At 39.2% G+C, this 18009-nt stretch overlaps 1 protein-coding gene across 1 annotated transcript in view; it reads left to right on the top strand.

Annotated features, from left to right (window-relative positions):
* Positions 1-18009, top strand: part of MAST4 (microtubule associated serine/threonine kinase family member 4) — a 274380-nt gene that overhangs the window by 91077 nt on the left and 165294 nt on the right. Inside the window, 1 exon segment of the mRNA XM_056325127.1 lies at positions 11937-12011. Within this exon segment, the coding sequence (XP_056181102.1) occupies positions 11937-12011 (75 nt within the window).

Below are 18009 nucleotides of genomic sequence, written 5' to 3'. Positions count from 1 at the left end.
GGAATGTAAAAGTCAAGGGTTGAGATAAGAACAATTTAATATTTTAAACAGAATAAAGAGGTAAGAACAACAATATCAACAATTACACTAACAATAACAGCAAAATAGAAAGGGGGGGGGGAAAAGGGTAAAGCCAAAGCTGTGCACACAAGCAAAGCAAAGCAAGGAATCCACTCACCACTCCCCACGGGCAGGCAGGCGTTCGGCCATCCCCAGGGAAGCCGGGCTCCATCATGTGTAACGGTTACTCAGGAAGACAAACGCCATAATGCCAAATGTCCCCCCCTGCCTTCTTCTTCCCCCAGTTTATATACTCAGCATGACCAGGACACCTTGACTACCCCTTTCCTCCACATCCAGTACAGGAAAATCATGGGCTTTTGTAGGCAAACATTTTGAAATTTGGTACATGGTACATGAAGTGTCCAGGCCTTCGCAAAAAAAAACAACAACCTTACAGATTTTCCAAGTCCTTGCATATTGGCTTACCTAAAAATGCATTCTGAGAAATCGGACAGAAAGAAAGTAACTTCTGTGAAAAAAATGGCCATATTTGTGGCTCCTATATTATTTCTCTGGAGTAGGAGGCTTCATGAAAGTAATACTTTCTGAAATACTGAAAATTGACATGTGAAGTAGAAGGGTCAGTTGGGAAGCCACACTCAGTAGGAGAGCAAAGGAAATACGGAGTCTATTAGGAGAGGAAGGAAAATATGGAAACTATAGAGAGTAACTGTCTCTTTTGTGGATGTAGTTCATGCTTGGGAGTCTGTTTTTGGAGTGGTCTGCTACAGAAAAAAGGATGATAAAAGCTGGAGAATATTAATTAGATTTTGGCCTCTGTTGCAAACTGAAGAGAAAGGGTGGAATAGTCAGTCTTAGAGATGAGGTTCTGGAAGGGTTCTTAATTTTCATGGATTTAAATGCTATATACAACAGTGTTCTCCCTCCCACTAGGCAAGAGGGATGTGATCCATTTTCTCTGCTGGTGTTTCTGTACTGGTGGCAATGGAATTTACAGTATGAAAGAGGACTTGTGTAGGTGTGAATCAGGTCTGCTACGTGTCTCTGCCTCTTGATGAGTGTGTGGAAGATAAAGTCTGTGGAGGGCATGGAACCAGAGAAGGATTGAAAAGAACCCAACAACCAAAACCCCAACTTTACAATTTGCGGTTTCCAGATTAATCATTTGAGAAGAACTTGGTATGTACATCTTCTGGTGTTGTGTGGGAATAGCTGCGTGGCTGCACGCTGCATTCGTCTTCTGCTTAGTAGTAGCCTAGCCTTGTCTAATACTTTATTTCTTACATCTGCAAAGTAATGCTCAGAACTACTTAAAGTATGACACGCTTTCATTTTACAAGGTGTTTACATAGGCAGCATGCATAGAAGTAAAATGTAAAAAAAACCCCAAATTTTGTATAGGCTTGGTAAATTAAGGCATTTGTAGGCACTGCTATAGGAGACAGGGCATTTTAAACCTATTTTTATTGCAGGGGGAGGGATGTGAAGGTCAGAATAGATTTTTGCTTTACATAGTGATGGGCAGTGATAGCTGCCTTTAGAAAGTGAAGGACCAATCTTCTGAGAGAAGAGACACTGATACAAAGAACACTTCCCCTCTCCTCATTTGCTGTGACTTTGGCAGGCCTAATAGAGTGTACAATCTCTTGATCAGTTAATTCACCTCTATTTTCCAAGTATTCATGCTTTGTTAGGTATTTGCCAGGTCCTCTAAAAGGCTTTGTGTCAGACATATATTTTGTTATTTGAGCTGTGAAAACTTTTCTGAGAGAGTTAACCTTCTCTTCTGTTTTTGCTTCTCTTGGTGGTGTGGTCACTTTTTTTAGGGTATAAAGTTAAACAAAACCAATCCAAAGCCACCAAAAAACCCCAAACCCCTGCTGCTTTCAAACTTAAAATCTTTGGCAAGGGGCCAAACTTGGTGTCTGTAGCCCATGTAACACTTCTTACTAATGCCTTCTGGTAACTGCAGTAATGTTTCTTGATAATGTCTACAGTATGTCACAAAGCTGACTGTCTTTTGTATTAGGTTTGGAAGGCAAAGCATAAACTTAACATTCCTTCATGTCAAGGCCTTTGGTGAGCTCAGCAGTGGAATCTGATTTGAACTGAGCTTGATTGTGTTGTAAGAGGCATAAAGAAAACCAGCTTTGGAGTCCTCTGTGTGCTCCTTAGCTCCTGTTGCAGAGTCACTTGGCTTATCCCCAAAATCTGCTTGTATTTTTTCTTTCTTTTTTTCTTTTTTTTTGCCTGCTTAGTAATAGTAGGAATAAAAGCTGCACGAAAGATAGTAACTTCTGATTGAAATTTTTGTGGGTTTTTTTTTCAATTCTGTGGGTAGTTCTTGGTTTGACAGATGGTTTTGTTATCATTGGTTTTTACTCACTCCGTCACAACTAATGAAACTAGTACTTTTCCATGTTTTCTTCTTGAAATTTTTGTAAGGTGCTTCATGCAAGTTTGATGCAATTTTGACTGTGGTGCTGCTTCGTGTGTCATGTTTAACATAATGATTTGAAATTTGTTTTCACCAACTGATACACTACTACTGACGTGCGGAATTAGACTCTATAACTCGAAAGTTATAAAGTAGGTATGTTTATTGCGTGCAGATGCTCGAGGGATTGCTCCTCCACAAGCGTGCATGCCCAAAGTGACGAACCATCTCACATTTATACAATAAAACAAATGTATAGGTGTTAATTGAATATTCATATTCGTTACCTAAACCCGCTTACTCTCGCGTCGTATGTTAATTAGCTTATCAGTCCTTTGCCTGCAATGTGGTGGTCTTGCAGGTTTGTAGGTGATTCATGTCCTTGTGCCCATCCGATCTTCTCCAGCAAGGAGACTTAGCACTCCCTCCCTCTAGATAGCATTGGAGTATCTCTTATCCTTTTCTCATTCTTTTTTAAATAGCCCCTTTGTTAGAGGAAGAAGGGCAGGCGTCTCCTCAAAACTGTAGGTGTCTCCTCAAAGCTGTGTGGCTATGTGACCAGACACCGCACCCATGACCAGTGACCATACCCACATTCCTGGGCAGACATATACAATCACAATCGATGTCCAGTGTCCCCATTTCACACTATTTCTCCATATCACTACTGTTTGATTTAAGTCTTAAGTTTTCCATTTCTTAAGCTATGGGTTTCATCAAAATTGCCCACAGCATTTGAGATGCTATTAATTCCTTTTTGCTGTTAGGTTGAAGCAATAAACTTCTTTGCTTACAGCAGTGCCAATTATCCATCTGAACATTAAAGTTGCAAAAAAATCTGTGAATTATTGTTATGATCACAGAGGAAAACATTCAAAACTGCAATTTCATAATTTGTGAACAACTCATGTCCTCTGTAATGTTACTCAATTACTTGGGCTCAGTTTCTGATCTCGTGTTCCTCTTGGATTCTCCCCTGCCTCTTTGTTCAAGTCCGCCTTGACTTCAGTTCTCAAGTTGAGCACTCCTCAGTGCCTTGCAGAAACTGGGATTAGTGATAGAAAGGATAATTGCACTCCAATGTCTGTACCCTTGAGGGAAAGCAAACTCTTCAGAGACTTTAGATGTAAACTCTGAGTTTCTACAGAGCATGTTATGTTTGGAGTACTCTGTCGTTTTTGAAATTCCTTGGTTTTATATATATAGTTGGCATAGCTTCATAGGGATATCAAACAGCACTTGGTATGACACTTGGGTGTCCTCCCTAGCCAAGACACTGTGTCAAAACAAGGAAACAGTTGCATTGAAAAGTATTAAAGGATGGTGGGTTTTAACCTTTGCTGTCAGATACAGGAGATCCAGTTTAGCAGCACTGTACCAAAAACGTTATCCTTATGCAGGTGCTGTAAAAGAAAAAATTTCCAAGTGATCAAATGTCACAAAAATGTTTTTAAGTTTTCAAAACCACAATCTTAAAGAAACTGGAAGGTTGTCCTTAGTTAAAAGATGCAGCTTGTAACTAATAGTTCCTGTTACCAAACAGCTCATGTTTTCCTGGATTTCTTCAGGTGTTGGGAACCTGGTAGTTTTTAGAACACCTAGCTTGTACAGTGCACTGAAGGACATTAATGTGTTGTCTTAAGTGTCACGTTATGATTCTTCTGATAGTATTTTAGCCCTAGAAAGCTAGAATTTCAGAACTTAAATTACCTAGAAAGCATATCGGTTTTTTGCATATTTGTTTTGTGTATTTGAATATTCTTGGTGTTCTCTACAGATAAATGATGCTATATCACATAAATATATCTGAAGATGCCTTTCAGCTAATGCAGATTATTCTCCTGTCCCACAGTGCAACTTTCTCTTCCTATGTGAAAAGCAATGTAGATGTGCTAAAAAGTGTATGGTGTGTGTGTGCTTGTATTAACTTCTGTTTTGAGTTCTTTTGATCTGCAAAGTGTTCTAATGTATTTTATCTTTTTGCTTTTAAATTATGCTACAAGAAGGAGGATTCCATTTCAGTTGCGTTAAAAAGGTTTGGTTGTACATAAGTTCTGCAGGTACATTAGGGAATTTAGCAGCCAGAATTTGTGTGCAGAACCTGAAAATAATCCCTGCTGCTTTACGTTTTCTGAATACAACACTCACGGGCACAGCTGGAAAGTTTAGGTTATGGGTGGAAAATTGATTTTAGGACTCCAGTGCCCCCTGTGAACAGAGTTTCCTAGTTTTAAATTACTTCAAGTTCTTCAAGATTTTAGTAAATGTAGAGAAGTGCAAGAAAGGAAGGAGTAATACAGATGAAAAATTAGGAAGAGCTAATATTTATGACCAGGCTAAAAGCTATGTTTTATGGTACTCCAAGTCTTTATTAGTTTGTGTGCTGTTTCCTTTTGCAGTTCTTCAAGATGTAGTAGTGTGTTTCTGTTTAAGCATAAAAGATTATTGTAGTTTATTAGCTGTAAGTGGAGTAGCGACCAAGTATGTTGTATTATTAGACTGTATCTGTGACTGTTTGACAAGGATAAATAGCAATTTTAACATTGAAGCATGAAGCTGAATAGCGTTTTCTTATTTTTCCCCTTATGCTCTGAATATTTGCTGTTGTCTATAAGCTACAGTTCAAAATTGTTCTTAGGGCAAGGTGGCCAAAATCTACAATTTTCTTGGGTTGGTTGGCAGCAGAGGAGAAGATCTAACGTAAAGCAAGTCATGTATATCATTAGGTAGGGGATGTTACTGTATTTGTATGCTTTGCAGTAGTGGTAAGTGATTCTGACTTTTTTATTAAAAGGTATTTGTGTGAGATGGCTGCAGAGACCTTGTTGTGTTTGTCCCTGATCTTCTGAAGACAGCAGTCTCTGTCTTAGTTCTGAGAATGTGCCAGCTAAACTGGTGTAACATCTTGATTGACTCTTGAGTTAGTTCAGTTTCATTTCTCAAATAGCGCTTGGTTTACTTTCTTGTCTATGCTCTTAGGACTCTGTGTAGATCTTCATCTTTCAGCATAAATTTCCGTCATGAGTGTTTGGATTTTGCTTTATGTTGCTTGCTATTTGCTCTGCCAGTAATGCCAACTTTGGTTTTGTGCTGTTTCTTGACTTTCTTATGTCATCTTTAAGCTCACAGTAAAACCCTATTCTTTTCTGATTGAGATGGCAGCTGAGGGCTTGCTCATTTTTGAGCATCTGTGACAAGATTCTGGCAGAACTGATCTTGTCTTATTTTATAGGGTGTTTTGGGGTTTCAAAATAGAATTATGACAAAACCACCACCTTTTTAGTGTGTACATTTTATTTTCTCCCCTTCAGTTCCTATGTATTTTATTTGTTTGTGTTTAGGACTGATGTCATCTTAATGGTTTTTGTAGCACCTTACGCCCCTTGCTTTAAGAATGGAATATTCCAGTTAGTTGTTTAGCACTGCTGCAAAACATAGTACTGTATGCTTTTTGATTGCCCATTTCACCCTAAAGACACCTTAAATTATTTCAGTAACATTACTGACTGTTGTGGAGTCTATATGACAAATCAATACAAAGATTTTCCGATGCCAAACACAATAAAGCTGGTTAGGCTTGTAGGTATGTGAAGTGTGTGTTCCTGTCTTCAGGCTCTAAGGAGATGGCAGGGAGACGATTCAGGCACTTTTCAATTAATGAGATCTGCAAATGAGCTATTCTAGAGAACAGATCATATTTAAAGCACCTGTTTTTCATGTGTGTTCTCTCTAGTATCACTGAAAATCCTGTCAGTTATTAATTCTTGCCTTTTTCTCCATCAAAATGGACCAGCACTCTTTGTTCAAATACTGTAATGATTGTCAGTGTTCGACAGGATGCAGTTAGGGGGAAGTGCCATAAAACTGCCAAGCAGTTTGAGCAAATTTGAGTGGATGTTGTTGCTGTGATTTTTTTTTTTTTTTTTTTTTTAATTCTAAAAGCTAAATACTTGTAAATCTGTCAGGCACCAGCTGTGGTGTTTGTTGGTGAATTCATCTCATCTGTATGAAATTACTGCCATTGTTGCTTCTGATCTTGGTCTGGCAGCTAGTAAAAATGGAGAGGAAAAAAGAAGTATGGTGACTGCTTCGATCTCTAGGTAGAAATCTCTTCAGATAAGAGTGTGTGCTTGTGTCACTTGATGTTCTCACTTCATTGTCTCTTGATACTATTTTCATGAGAACAGCTATGCTGTTAATGATAACTTGTTTTATGGAAAGTGCTTTTGTTTTTTTTGGGTTTTTTTTTTTTGGTATCAGTATTAAAGCATGTACATTGTTGAATTAGCTACCAGCATATGCAGCCAAGACTTCTCCTCACAACTCCTTTCAGGCTTCTGTGCCTTTAGAAATAAGCTGTCTAGCATGTTCAATACTTGATGCTCCTTATACTCTTGTGGGGGGGTTGGTGATTTTTCTTCTTTTTCTTTTTTTTTTTTTTTCTTCTTTTCTTTACAGGTGACTGTTTTCCACAAGGGTGTTTCTCAGACTACTCAGCTGTTAAATTTAATAAATCTCTGAATCTTTCTGGTTCCTGGCCAGTTTTCTGCATTCCATCTATGTAAAATACTTTGCTATGTTTGAGAATTGTAGGATTCTTCCGTGTTTCCTTCAGCTCTCCTTGTTGATGTGAATCATATTGCCCTTTGTAAGGAGCTAGTTTTTTGCCATTTTATTATGTCAACTGATAATTGCGACTGACCTGTTTCTCTGGAAAGGACATTCACCCTGTGAGGGTATCATGCATCCACATGTGCTTTGCTGGTAATAACCGCAGTTTCTCTGAATGCATAGCCTTTTCAATGTGCAGATTATTTTTTTTTTTTGTTTCCTTCTTAAATGAAGGATCGCTGTGATTCTGAGACACTGACCTTGATCCTAGCCTTTTCTTTCCTGTGGCTTCTCTGCCCTTATCAGACAGTGCTGTCTGGAGCAGTACATGTGGCTGATGTTTGCAGAAGGTTGTGGGTTTCTTTTATCAGCTGGAATGCAATACTAAGGGGCATAAGGTTATCATGTAATGAAAAACCTGTATGCATACGGTCTAATGTCTCTGCATACGTCAGATGCTTTATATTGAATTTTTCCATTGTGAAAGAACAGGCTTGTCTTTACTCTCATCTTTATTGTGATCTCTAATTCCGGTTATGTTTTTCACATGTGCTGTCCCAACAGCTTTTGTTAATCTCTTGCTGATCTCAGTTGCACCTTCAAGGTAGCTCTTTTCATGTGATAACATTTCTTGATGATAAACTTTCTTCCCTGCCTGGATTTGCCTGCTAGGCTTTGCTGGCTGTTCCGTCATAAAAAGCTTTAGTAGCAGAGTGGCATATGGAGTTTCCAGTCTGGCTGTTCACTTCGGTGATCCATTTCATAGCAGCCCAGGTCTCAGTTCACCAGACTGGCTGTGACCCTCCCTGCTCCCACAGCAGCTATGTTTGGCCTGAATTGTTTCAGTGTGGGGCTTTACAGACTAGAACCACACACAATTGTACAGGTACAGTAGGTGGAGTAGTGAGCTCCGGCTTTAGAGCAGGAATGAGCTGGTGGAAGAGCTGGGGAAAGGAGCTCCTGAATCTGGTTGCTGCTGAAGTCTTCATGGTGGGAAGCTGTGGCATGGCTCACATCCAGTGTCCAACCAAGGATGTGAAGCTTTTGGTACCGAGTGACTAGCAGCACAAAAGTGAGAGGAATACATTTATGATTAAAAATAGAACTGAAATTTCCTTTGTTGTTAACACAGGGGATAGTGAATCTGGTAGCTGTCTTGAGTTTTACTGTCTGTTAGTATCAAAACTACTATGGATTCTCTGCAGCAGTATATCATGGATCTGCTGATGTTAATCCTGCTAAAAGACAGTATTGCACCAAGTCTACCCATCTGATGATTTTGTGCTAATAAAATTGACTGTTGATACATTTAATTAAGGATGTTGTACTGGTGTACCAACTTGGCTGGTGTCATTGGAGGCACAGCCCACATAAGCATTTTAATAGCCTGAAGACTCTTTCCATTCTCACAGGAATAATCACACCAGTTTAGGTATACTTTTTTGCTTCTGAAATGGTATCTGTGCTGTATTGGGATTTTTCAGGTGTAAACTGTTCGTTGCAGCTCTTAACTGCTCCTGAAATGCATTCTAAAGGGGAGACAAGATGGAAAAAAACCTTGCCCCGTAACAGAGAAGAATTCCCAGCTTCTCAGTTTGTAACAGGAGATCCTGTACCATGGGTTAATAACCTTAATAAGAGAGAAGGTAGGGCCTCTGAAGACCAGCACTCTTGCTGGTTAATGTGAGGATTAAGTGGACCCTACCATTGGATCCAAGCTGTGGTAGAAAGGAGACACTTTTCAAGCATCTGTTTTTTAACTACATTAAACTTTAATGTCAGATGATAATGGGAAAAGGCATTGAGGAATTTAGAAAGAAATGATTAAAGGTTTCAAGAGTGTCTCCCAAAATGAGAAGAGAGAAGGTGACCTAGCCCTAGTACTTCCTGCTAACTTTAGTCAGTTACACCAGTAATTTAATGGAGTGTTGTCAAAAGACAGTACCATCAGTAGAAAAGCCTTCTGCAATTGTCACCAAATGTTTGTGCAAGTGTTAGACAACTAATTTTTCTGTAATGCTGATTCTATTAATTAGTGTTAGTTTCCACTCTTCCTGCTGTCTTTAATTCGCTGAATATGATGTAACCTTCCCAAGCTGGCTATAATCTTTGATTATTTCCACTAGATACTTTTGAGTTACATAGCTGGATTTGCATGGTGTCTTGCTGAGAGTGGAAGCCTTTTTGTTAAGGAGTGGTAAAAACTACTTTTGGAAAAGCAGAGTCTCGAGATCACGAGAAATGTTTGCCAAATTGAGTAGAAATGTATTTTCAGTTGAAGAACCCTGTGAATATCTTTTCAGAAATATGAGCGGATCTATCTTGCATTTTACAAATGCAACTGGTTTTGGTGGTGTGTTGTGGTTTTGGGTTGTTTTGTTTTTTTTTTTTTAAGAGAAGACTCCTAGAAGGAATTGTGTACTGGTTCTGAAAGTGATAAAGAAAGGGAAATGGTCTCATGAATTTTCATCCTCTGCTTCCTGTCATTTGGAGCAGACTCTTGACCCACATTTCCTCCCCATCAGATCAATACCTGAAGTAGCAGACTGTAGAGTTCATACTCATTACAGCAATGAGAGGCTGTCTAACTGGAAAGTTTGTGGAGAGATTGAGACAGAGTATTTATAGTATCTTGGAGAAGAAACTAAATATAGGTTTTCTGTCTTCTGAATATTCAGCAGGTAGAGGATTTTGAACTAGTATCTCTCATATCCTGGAAGAATCTTTTGACTGTTGTGCTGTGTGGGATATGGACAGCATTGGATAAATAACCTCTTGTCGTCTTTTTCTGATTTCAGTAATAGTGCTCATGTTCCATATCAATGAAAATAAACCCTTGCATTCCTCAGTATGTACTTAAAAGTGCTGGAGAGTGCAAAGCAAAAAAGAAACCAGATTAATTCAAGTGCTTTGGCCAGAAACAGCACTGTATTTTAAAACTAGCCTTTAAAAAACGCAGTTACAGGCAAACCCAAGATTTGCTTCGGTTTTGGCTGGTTGGCACAACTTGGTGTTTTGAGAGTTCTTCCTGCACTACCTTGTTTTTTGTGCACGTATGTCAGTAAAAAATGCTCTCATTGAATTCTAGCAGAAGCAGTGTTATGTAGAAGTGTTCCTGTTTATTTGGTTATCATCTGTGAAAGTGTAAGTATTTCTTAATAATCTTAATTTAAGCTGTCAAAAACAGGACTCAAGATTAAGTATCTTTAGGCAGATTGTTAAAAGTCTTGGAAGGAAGGGAGAACAGACATAATAACTAATACTAAAATATGTCAAGAGCAAAGAACAAAACACACCAGAAAAAAAACCACCTCCAATTCTTCCATCAGTGCCATAAAATCTTGAGAAATTATCTCCTGAAAGTTCAGATGCCGTATTTGGTAGAAGTCACGCAGCAAATTAACTTAGAAATTTTCTTAATTTTGAGTGCAAACCGAGCAAGCGCTGTTGTTTCAGGTGATTAAAACATTGCAAGGCTGTTAAATTGAATGCAGGCTGTCTAGAACTAAGAAAAAAATTGAATCAGTTTCCAGAAAAACTGTTCATCCTAATACCTTAATTGAGGATATTTTTTAGATGTACTAGAGTCGCGCCTCTTCAGTGTGGCTTTAAGGTGTCTGAAGAGTTTCAAGACGATTTCAGTAAAAGGGGGAGTGTCAGTGTGAAAGAGAACCAAAACTTCTCCAATAATCTGATCTGCTAAAGCCTGAGAGGTAGTAACACCAGCATAAGAAATAGAAATCTGTAGTATTCTTTCCCTTCATTGGAGGAAAAGGAGATACAAATGCTAAGTTTTCCCCGTTGTAAAATCTCAGACTATACAGTACAGTTACTCAAAGTATGTATTTTTGCTTAAGTTATTTTTCTAGTTCCAATTTTTTTTGGTACTTAGGCAGTTTGGTATGTGGATGTCATTTTTCAAAATTTTTTTTTCTTGAAAGGTGAATAGCTCCATCCATGTAGGAGAAAGTTAGGGACAGACTGGTCTCTGTTCTAGAGATTGTTCGGTACGGATTTTAATCAGTAGGAGTAAACCACAAGAAACAGCAAGAACAGACAACAGAGCGGTGGACTGTTGAAAGCCTAGGAGGCAGTCCTTTATTTGCAGCTGCAAAAATCCAAGTAATTTTAAGAGTGGCTGCAGTAAGGTATTATCCTGAAGAGTTTTACACATGTGATGAAGACTGTTGTGCTTCCATCTTTTCAGTGGAATGCTCTTTCAGATTTCTTTTCCTAAGAGAAAATGCTCATCTTTTTACATTTGTGAGCCTGCTATTTCTCAGGTTTTCTCAGGAAAAGGTACTAACCTCTGCTAGGTAAAAATACCTGAACTATGTTAGTCTGTTGAAGGTCTGGGTGGAGAATGTGAATCTGAAAAGTCTTTCTTTTATTAGAGGAGATGCTGGTCTTTAGAGTATGAATCCATTTGGGTGGGATGGCTAGTGGGTTGGGTTCTTTTGTATGTAACTTCTTAAATTGATACAGAAAATGTAAGATGATGTGTATACTTGAGAAGAGTGAAACGGGTGGGTTTTTAAACTTTAATGTGTGTATCTAGAAATGAAGTAGTCATGTGTACATGTGTGCATATATGTCTATTTAAAGTAGACGGCATCATTAAATGCATATGAATAACACAATATAAAAGCTTCATGAGGCTACTTCTAGCAAAAATGTCATTTCTTTGTGATATTTATACAGTGGTATTATTGAAATTGATGTAATAAAGCTTTTACAAAGTTAGTGAAAATGCAGTTGAGTTAAATACTCTCCCTTCTCCAACATCCTCCATTCCGTCCCCTCCATGATCCATTTTCCCCTGTTTCTCTGTTCTTCTTCCTCCCCTTTCTCCATTCATTGTCAGGAAGGGGCACCTCAGAAGAGTCATTTCAACTCAGCACGCCACCGTCAGAGGCTAGTGGAACCAACAGCTACAAAAGTGAGTGCCTTTACTGAGGGACCATTTTCACAATGGAATGTTGTGTCAGCAGAGTATTGTTACTAGAGAGCAGCTCTTCTATGTGCTTGGTGGGAGATTTAGTTATTTTTACTTATCTGCAAATGATACAATCACTGTCTGTAAAAGTGAACTTCAGCACTGGAGAGTTTCATATTCAAATGCGGCTGTTGTACTTTAAAAAGTTGGGGGGAGGTATTTTGTATCTGCAAAGTGAAGTAGAACCTGCATGAAGTGTTTTACTTTGGTTTTCTTTGCGTGGTGACAGTTTTCTTAAACACATGTGCAGTTCGCTTCTGTCATTCTTAAAAGGCTTTCATTAAATTACAAAATTGGCAAGGATATGGAAAATAATCAAATAGTCTATTATCAAGCTGTGATATGGTGTTTCAGAGTGAAAAAAAGACGGCATCAAAAGATGATATTACAAGATGTAATAGCAGTACTGGTTAGTTTGTAAGGTGGTTTCACCTTTTTGAGATACGCTTTCTGTTAACAATGTACGACGAAAAACCTTGAGATACTCAGAGAGCATGATGTTACTATGGAACTTCTCTAGGCTAATAAAAAGTAACAGGTATTTTAGAGCATCAGTAACTGTTAAACTGTATCTACTTTTTATCTTTTTTGTGATTGTCCAGCAAAAATGAAACTGTGTATCCATTACTACCACTTCCAGAAATCCTGTTCTGCACTTTTGTTTAGATTTATGGACTTGCAGAATTCATCAAATTATTTACATACAGTCTTGATACAGGTTCAAGTAGATCAGTGGCAGTAGTCCTGGTCTTGAAAGAAAAGCCTTGGTTTTACGAAAGAAAGAAAAATGCACAGACATTGTCTTGCATTCTAAATTATGACTTCAATCACCATTGTTAGCCCAGTTCTTTCTGACTAATTATTAGTTGTGTTGACTGCTACTGTTCCCAACTTGTATTAATTATTCCTTTTAGCCTGTAAAAACATTGTCATTACTAAGCTGTTGGTTTGGGGGTCTAGGGGAAGGGCATTTTGGGGGTTACAGATGTAAAACCGAATTAAGTATGTTTTGGTGGTGGTGGGGTTGTTTATTATTATTATTATTTTTTAAGTAAGAGTGGAAAATAATTTTGAGTGAGTCTGTACTGTCTCATAAGGAGCCCATTCTCTTGACTAGCTACTTTCTGTGCGCAGTAATGTTAGAATCTGTCCAGGTAATTCCCTCAATGTGGAAAGTCAAAGAAAAATAAACCGAAGTGCAGTTCTGTGGACATAAGCTGTGTTAGCTTTTGGTTCCTCTTATTACCTAGTTTTTCAGCAGTTTTCCACCATACTCCAATGCCCTACTGTACTGTCATGCTTTAACCCCAGCTGACAACTAAGACCCACACAGCTGCTCGCTTACTCCCCCCTCCCCCCTGGTGGGATCAGGAAGAGAATAGAGTGTAAAAGTGAGAAAACTTGTAGGCTGAGAGGTAAAGCAAAAGCTGCCTATGCCAGCAAAACAAAACAAGGAATTAATTCACTGCTTCCCATTGGCAGAAGTTTCTCCAACAGCTTGTTTTATCACTCTCCTTGGTCTCTATTTATTGCCTCAGGATGAGCTGCCATTTGCTCCTGGTGGTAGGGGTAGGTAGGTGTACAGAAGCCACCATTCTCATGTCTTGTTGCCATCCTAAAGCAACAGCTACTTTGCCAGCTGCTTTTAGGCTGGAGATGGCAAATTGCCATCCACAAAACTAACATGTCTTTCATTAAGCCTGTTGATTCAGCACTTTCTAGTTTAAAAAACAACAAAACAAAAAAATTCAAACAGCCCCCCCCCAAACCCAGCAAAATTGTTAGTTTGAAATGGTATGTTGTCTCTTGGCTCCATAAAGACTGATGGAACCCCTTTTAGTCCTTTTGCCTTCCTGCGCAGCAGCTGTTTGCCCAGGTGGCAGGATGTTATGGAAGCCCAGCCTGCACAGCTTACTGAGACTGTTGCCTGTATCAGGGACACTGGGGGTGGGGGAAGACCATCAGACTGGTGAGGGAATACTGTTCTTGTGCCTAGGAATACATCCTGGGGGGCTTGTAGGGGTGTTTTGTTCTACATGTCTGGTCCCTGGGTTTCCTTCATCTGTCTCCTAACCTCATCGGTGTGAGAGAACAACTATATTTGGGAGACTTGGAAGCAAGACGGTGTATCTCATGAAAGCAGCAGTGTTGATTCAGAGGATGCTGAGGTACAACTTGCCCAGAAGATCCTCTGTCTATGGTCAGCAGACTATAGGTGATTTGCCTGCATGTCAGCATGCATTTAGCAGATTGTCCTGAACCCAGAGAAGTGCATTTGTGGCATAGTGATTTGGGTGACTCGGAGCAGCAAGGGACGTGCTCTGTGAATTTCCAATGTGGAGACTGATCCTTACTGAGTGGAAAGCATCTTGGCCTGTCCTGGCAAAAGCTAGTAGAGTTGTAAAGATACGGTGTTGTGAATTTGGCCAGCTATGAGCTTGTGTCCAGACTTTGATTGATTGATTGATTTGATGCAAGTCGGGGAAGGCTGGGCTTCAAACAGTGGTGAGCCTCTTCTCTACAGATTTCTCTTTGGATCTGGATCTTAGGGCCTACAGCTGGTGGCGGTTCTAGGTTCCTAGGTTAGTCCTGTCTGTGCAACCTTGTGTCTTCGGTCTTTTTTGGGTCAGGCCTGGAAGTGGTTGAGACTGACCTGCATGTGAGAGAGAAGTAATAACAATGTTTTGAGAGGACTCTTCTCTCTAGGTACTGGAGGAGGTACTTCCTCCGTCCATGCAGTATTGAGTTGCCTCATATCATGCGTTGGGTGTGAAAGTGACCATTTGACAGCAGAATGAGCAACAACAGGCAGTGGCAGGAGTATTTAGCTTATCTAACCAGTGCTAAACAGCTGCTGAAGGTATGAACAGTACCTTTATGTATTTGTGATTACAAATATGTGTATTGTGCAATTACAGGGTGTGCAGAAAGTAGGTAAAATTGAAAGAGCATAGCTGGTAGGTCGAGGGAGGTGATTATTCCCCTCTAACTGACACTTAAGAGATGCATCTGAAATAACTGCATCCAAACTTGAGCCCCTGGTAGAAGAAAGGTGCTGGACTTCATTTTGTACAGGGAGGGGCTGAGGAGCTAGGTTTGTTCAGCGTTGCAAAGGCCAAGATGGGATTTAATGGCTGTCTTTCACCACATAATAGATGGACACGCTCATGGAGGTGCAGTGCAAAAACATGAGAGGAAACACTAACGGGTTGCCAGAAGGGAAAATCTGAATAGGCAGAATAAATTTTTCTTAATTGAGGTGTTTAAGCATTGGAATGAGTTACCCAGAGGGCTCTACCTTTGAAGGTATTCAAAACTTGAGTGGCAAAGGCCTGGAGCAGCCTGCTCTCACTTGGAAGTTAGCCCTGCTCTGAAGGGAGAACAGGACCAGATGGCCTCCAGAGGTCCTTTCCAGTGTGACCAACTGTCTGATCGAAGGGTGTGGTACTCACCGCATGCTAGCCTCTGCCTGCTCTGTGGTGATGCAGAGCTCTCAAGTGGCCTTTTCAGCATAGCATCTTTTAGCTGATAAGCAGTATAGACCGTATCAAAGATGCTGAAACACTGTGGGTTCTAACTAGTCTGCTCTGACCCACAGTGCAGGGTGTGTTCTCAGACATACATAAAAAAAACCTAGTGTAGATGTAGTCTTTACATATCTTTTGCCATATATATTACATTATTTGGTGGTGCCATGAAATGGAAGCTTAATATAAAGGATTGCTGAATATTTTGTTTCCTAGAACTTCTTTTTGGATAACAAATACAAACACAGGAAGACAATGTTAAAAGTGCTGCAGGAGTAATGATCTAAAATAAAGCTGGGAAAGGTAACAGCCAAAAATCAATTTGATATGGGAGCATGGAAGTTGTGAAGGAGTTATAAGGGAAAGCATTCAGACTATTTTCAAACTCTTGTGTTTCAGTACATAATATGAATAAATCTGTATTCCATATAGACTGCCAGTATACATTCAGAATGCTTGTAGATAGCAGTTATGAAGATTATTTTGAATTTTGTTAGCTTGGAAATAGTAGAATGATAGTAGAATGAATCAGATTAAAAACTGCAAGCTGGTTGTGAAGAGAGAGGACGTTTCAGCAGAGATTGTTTGTTTCCAAGTCTTTCTGGTGTGAGTACCTTATCAACTGGTTACAGAGCATGGTAATTTTAACTCATACTGAAAAATTTCTGCAGCATCTGTAAATAAAGGTTATTTAAAGCATTCTTTATTGCTTACGAGGTCTCTTCTGGAATTGCAGTGGTCACTGTTGCACATACTGTAACTCTTAAGCTGATAACATTTTTCTAGAACTGTGTTCTTCTCTACCTACCTGTGTCTCGTGACTTGAAGTTGTAAAGAAATAGTTTGCTGTTGAGAACCATGTCTCCACCTGCTAAACCTAGACTGAAGGTCTTAAATAGGTGGGAAGCCTCAGTAAAAAGAATTATTTACTTATGACTATCAGTAATAAGTGGCTAGATGGATCAGATGCTATTGTATATCTTGCTAGACTACATCTTAAGTAAATTTTAAACCCACAGGCATTCTTAGAACTTTACTGCTTTTTGCTGTAAATTTCAGCATGTATTTAATTCAATTTGCTGTAAATTCACTAATTGAAGAGTCTGCTCCAAGAATAAGGTATTACTGTAACTTATTAATCACAGGATCTGCTCTTTTAAAAAATAAATCATCCAGTAGGCAGGGGAGTGCAGAGAAAGTACTATTCCCTAGCGCTCCTCTCTGGCAACAGCTGATAGAGGTTTGATTTGATAGTCAATTGATTGCTAGAAAGTTATGTTTATCAAGCGTTAGAGAGTCTGGCAGAGGTATAAATATAGAAGCAGAAGATAGCTTGCAGTCAGATATTACAAGTGGATCCTCTCTTTGGCAATTTAAGGTTGCCTTCCTTATAAAATTAGTCTGAGCAAGTCAGTCTGTCAGTAATATTCATTTTACTGGATAGATTTTACAGCCTTCTACCACAAAATGGAAACAAAATTAATCCACAGTATTCCTTTTTCTACTCAGTAAAACTTCAGTTTTGTAGAAGGTAGTGCCAAGTTATAATTAGATGTTTTCAGCTGTTGCTTCATATGTGTGGCCTCTATCTCAGTGGTGCTTGCATGCTTCCCAGTTGATTAAAAATAGAAATAGCTGTGGTGCAAATTGTTTGGCTGGCATAAAGGCTAGTATGTACGCAAAAGAATATTACAGAAGTGTAGTCTTAAGATATGATTACATTAGTGGACATACATCCTCATTTAGGTGTGGGATGTCTGCATAGTGTGGACACAAAAAAAAAAAAAAGGGGATGGAGTGGGACTGAACTGTGGGCTAGAATTTGAAATGTTTACCAAGAAGTAGGATGATGACGGGGATGAGGGCACCAGCGTTGGGAGGTATTTCAACCGTATTGAGATAAGATTTGTGTTGTCAAAAATACAGGTTTTTTTTTCTCCCCCAGAGACCTACTTTATTCTGCATGTACTTGTCTTCAGTAATTAAATTACCATGGGAAATACACAAGTGCTTTACTTTACTCAGATATATTGGTGGCATGACTGCAGGAAAGGTGAAAGCTGCTGGGCTTAGCCTGCCAGATGACTCATATAAATCAGTACAGGGACTAGGAGGGATTTGTTATGCTATTCCCTATGGCAGAAGTCTGTTTAGGATTGGGTTGCCTCCTGTGGGCTTTAAAACAGCTAGAAAGTGTAGAGAAGAAACTGTGGTTTGCAGTCTTTAACTTTCCATGTTGAATAGATGCCTAACTGAAGGTATTTGTCCTAAAAATCTTTTTTTTTTTTTTTGAGGGTCTTTGAGACTTGTCACACAAGAAATTTCTGTGGCATTTGAAGGTTCTTCCAATTAATTAGTAGATATTTCACAACAGAAACTAGCCGACTAACATACTAGAGAGAGGTATAAATTCA

Source organism: Falco biarmicus, chromosome Z (assembly GCF_023638135.1).
Source record: "Falco biarmicus isolate bFalBia1 chromosome Z, bFalBia1.pri, whole genome shotgun sequence".
In the NCBI taxonomy this organism is placed as follows: domain Eukaryota; kingdom Metazoa; phylum Chordata; class Aves; order Falconiformes; family Falconidae; genus Falco; species Falco biarmicus.
The sequence above is the reverse complement of the archived record's forward strand: the minus strand, read 5'-3'. Positions and strand labels throughout refer to the sequence as shown.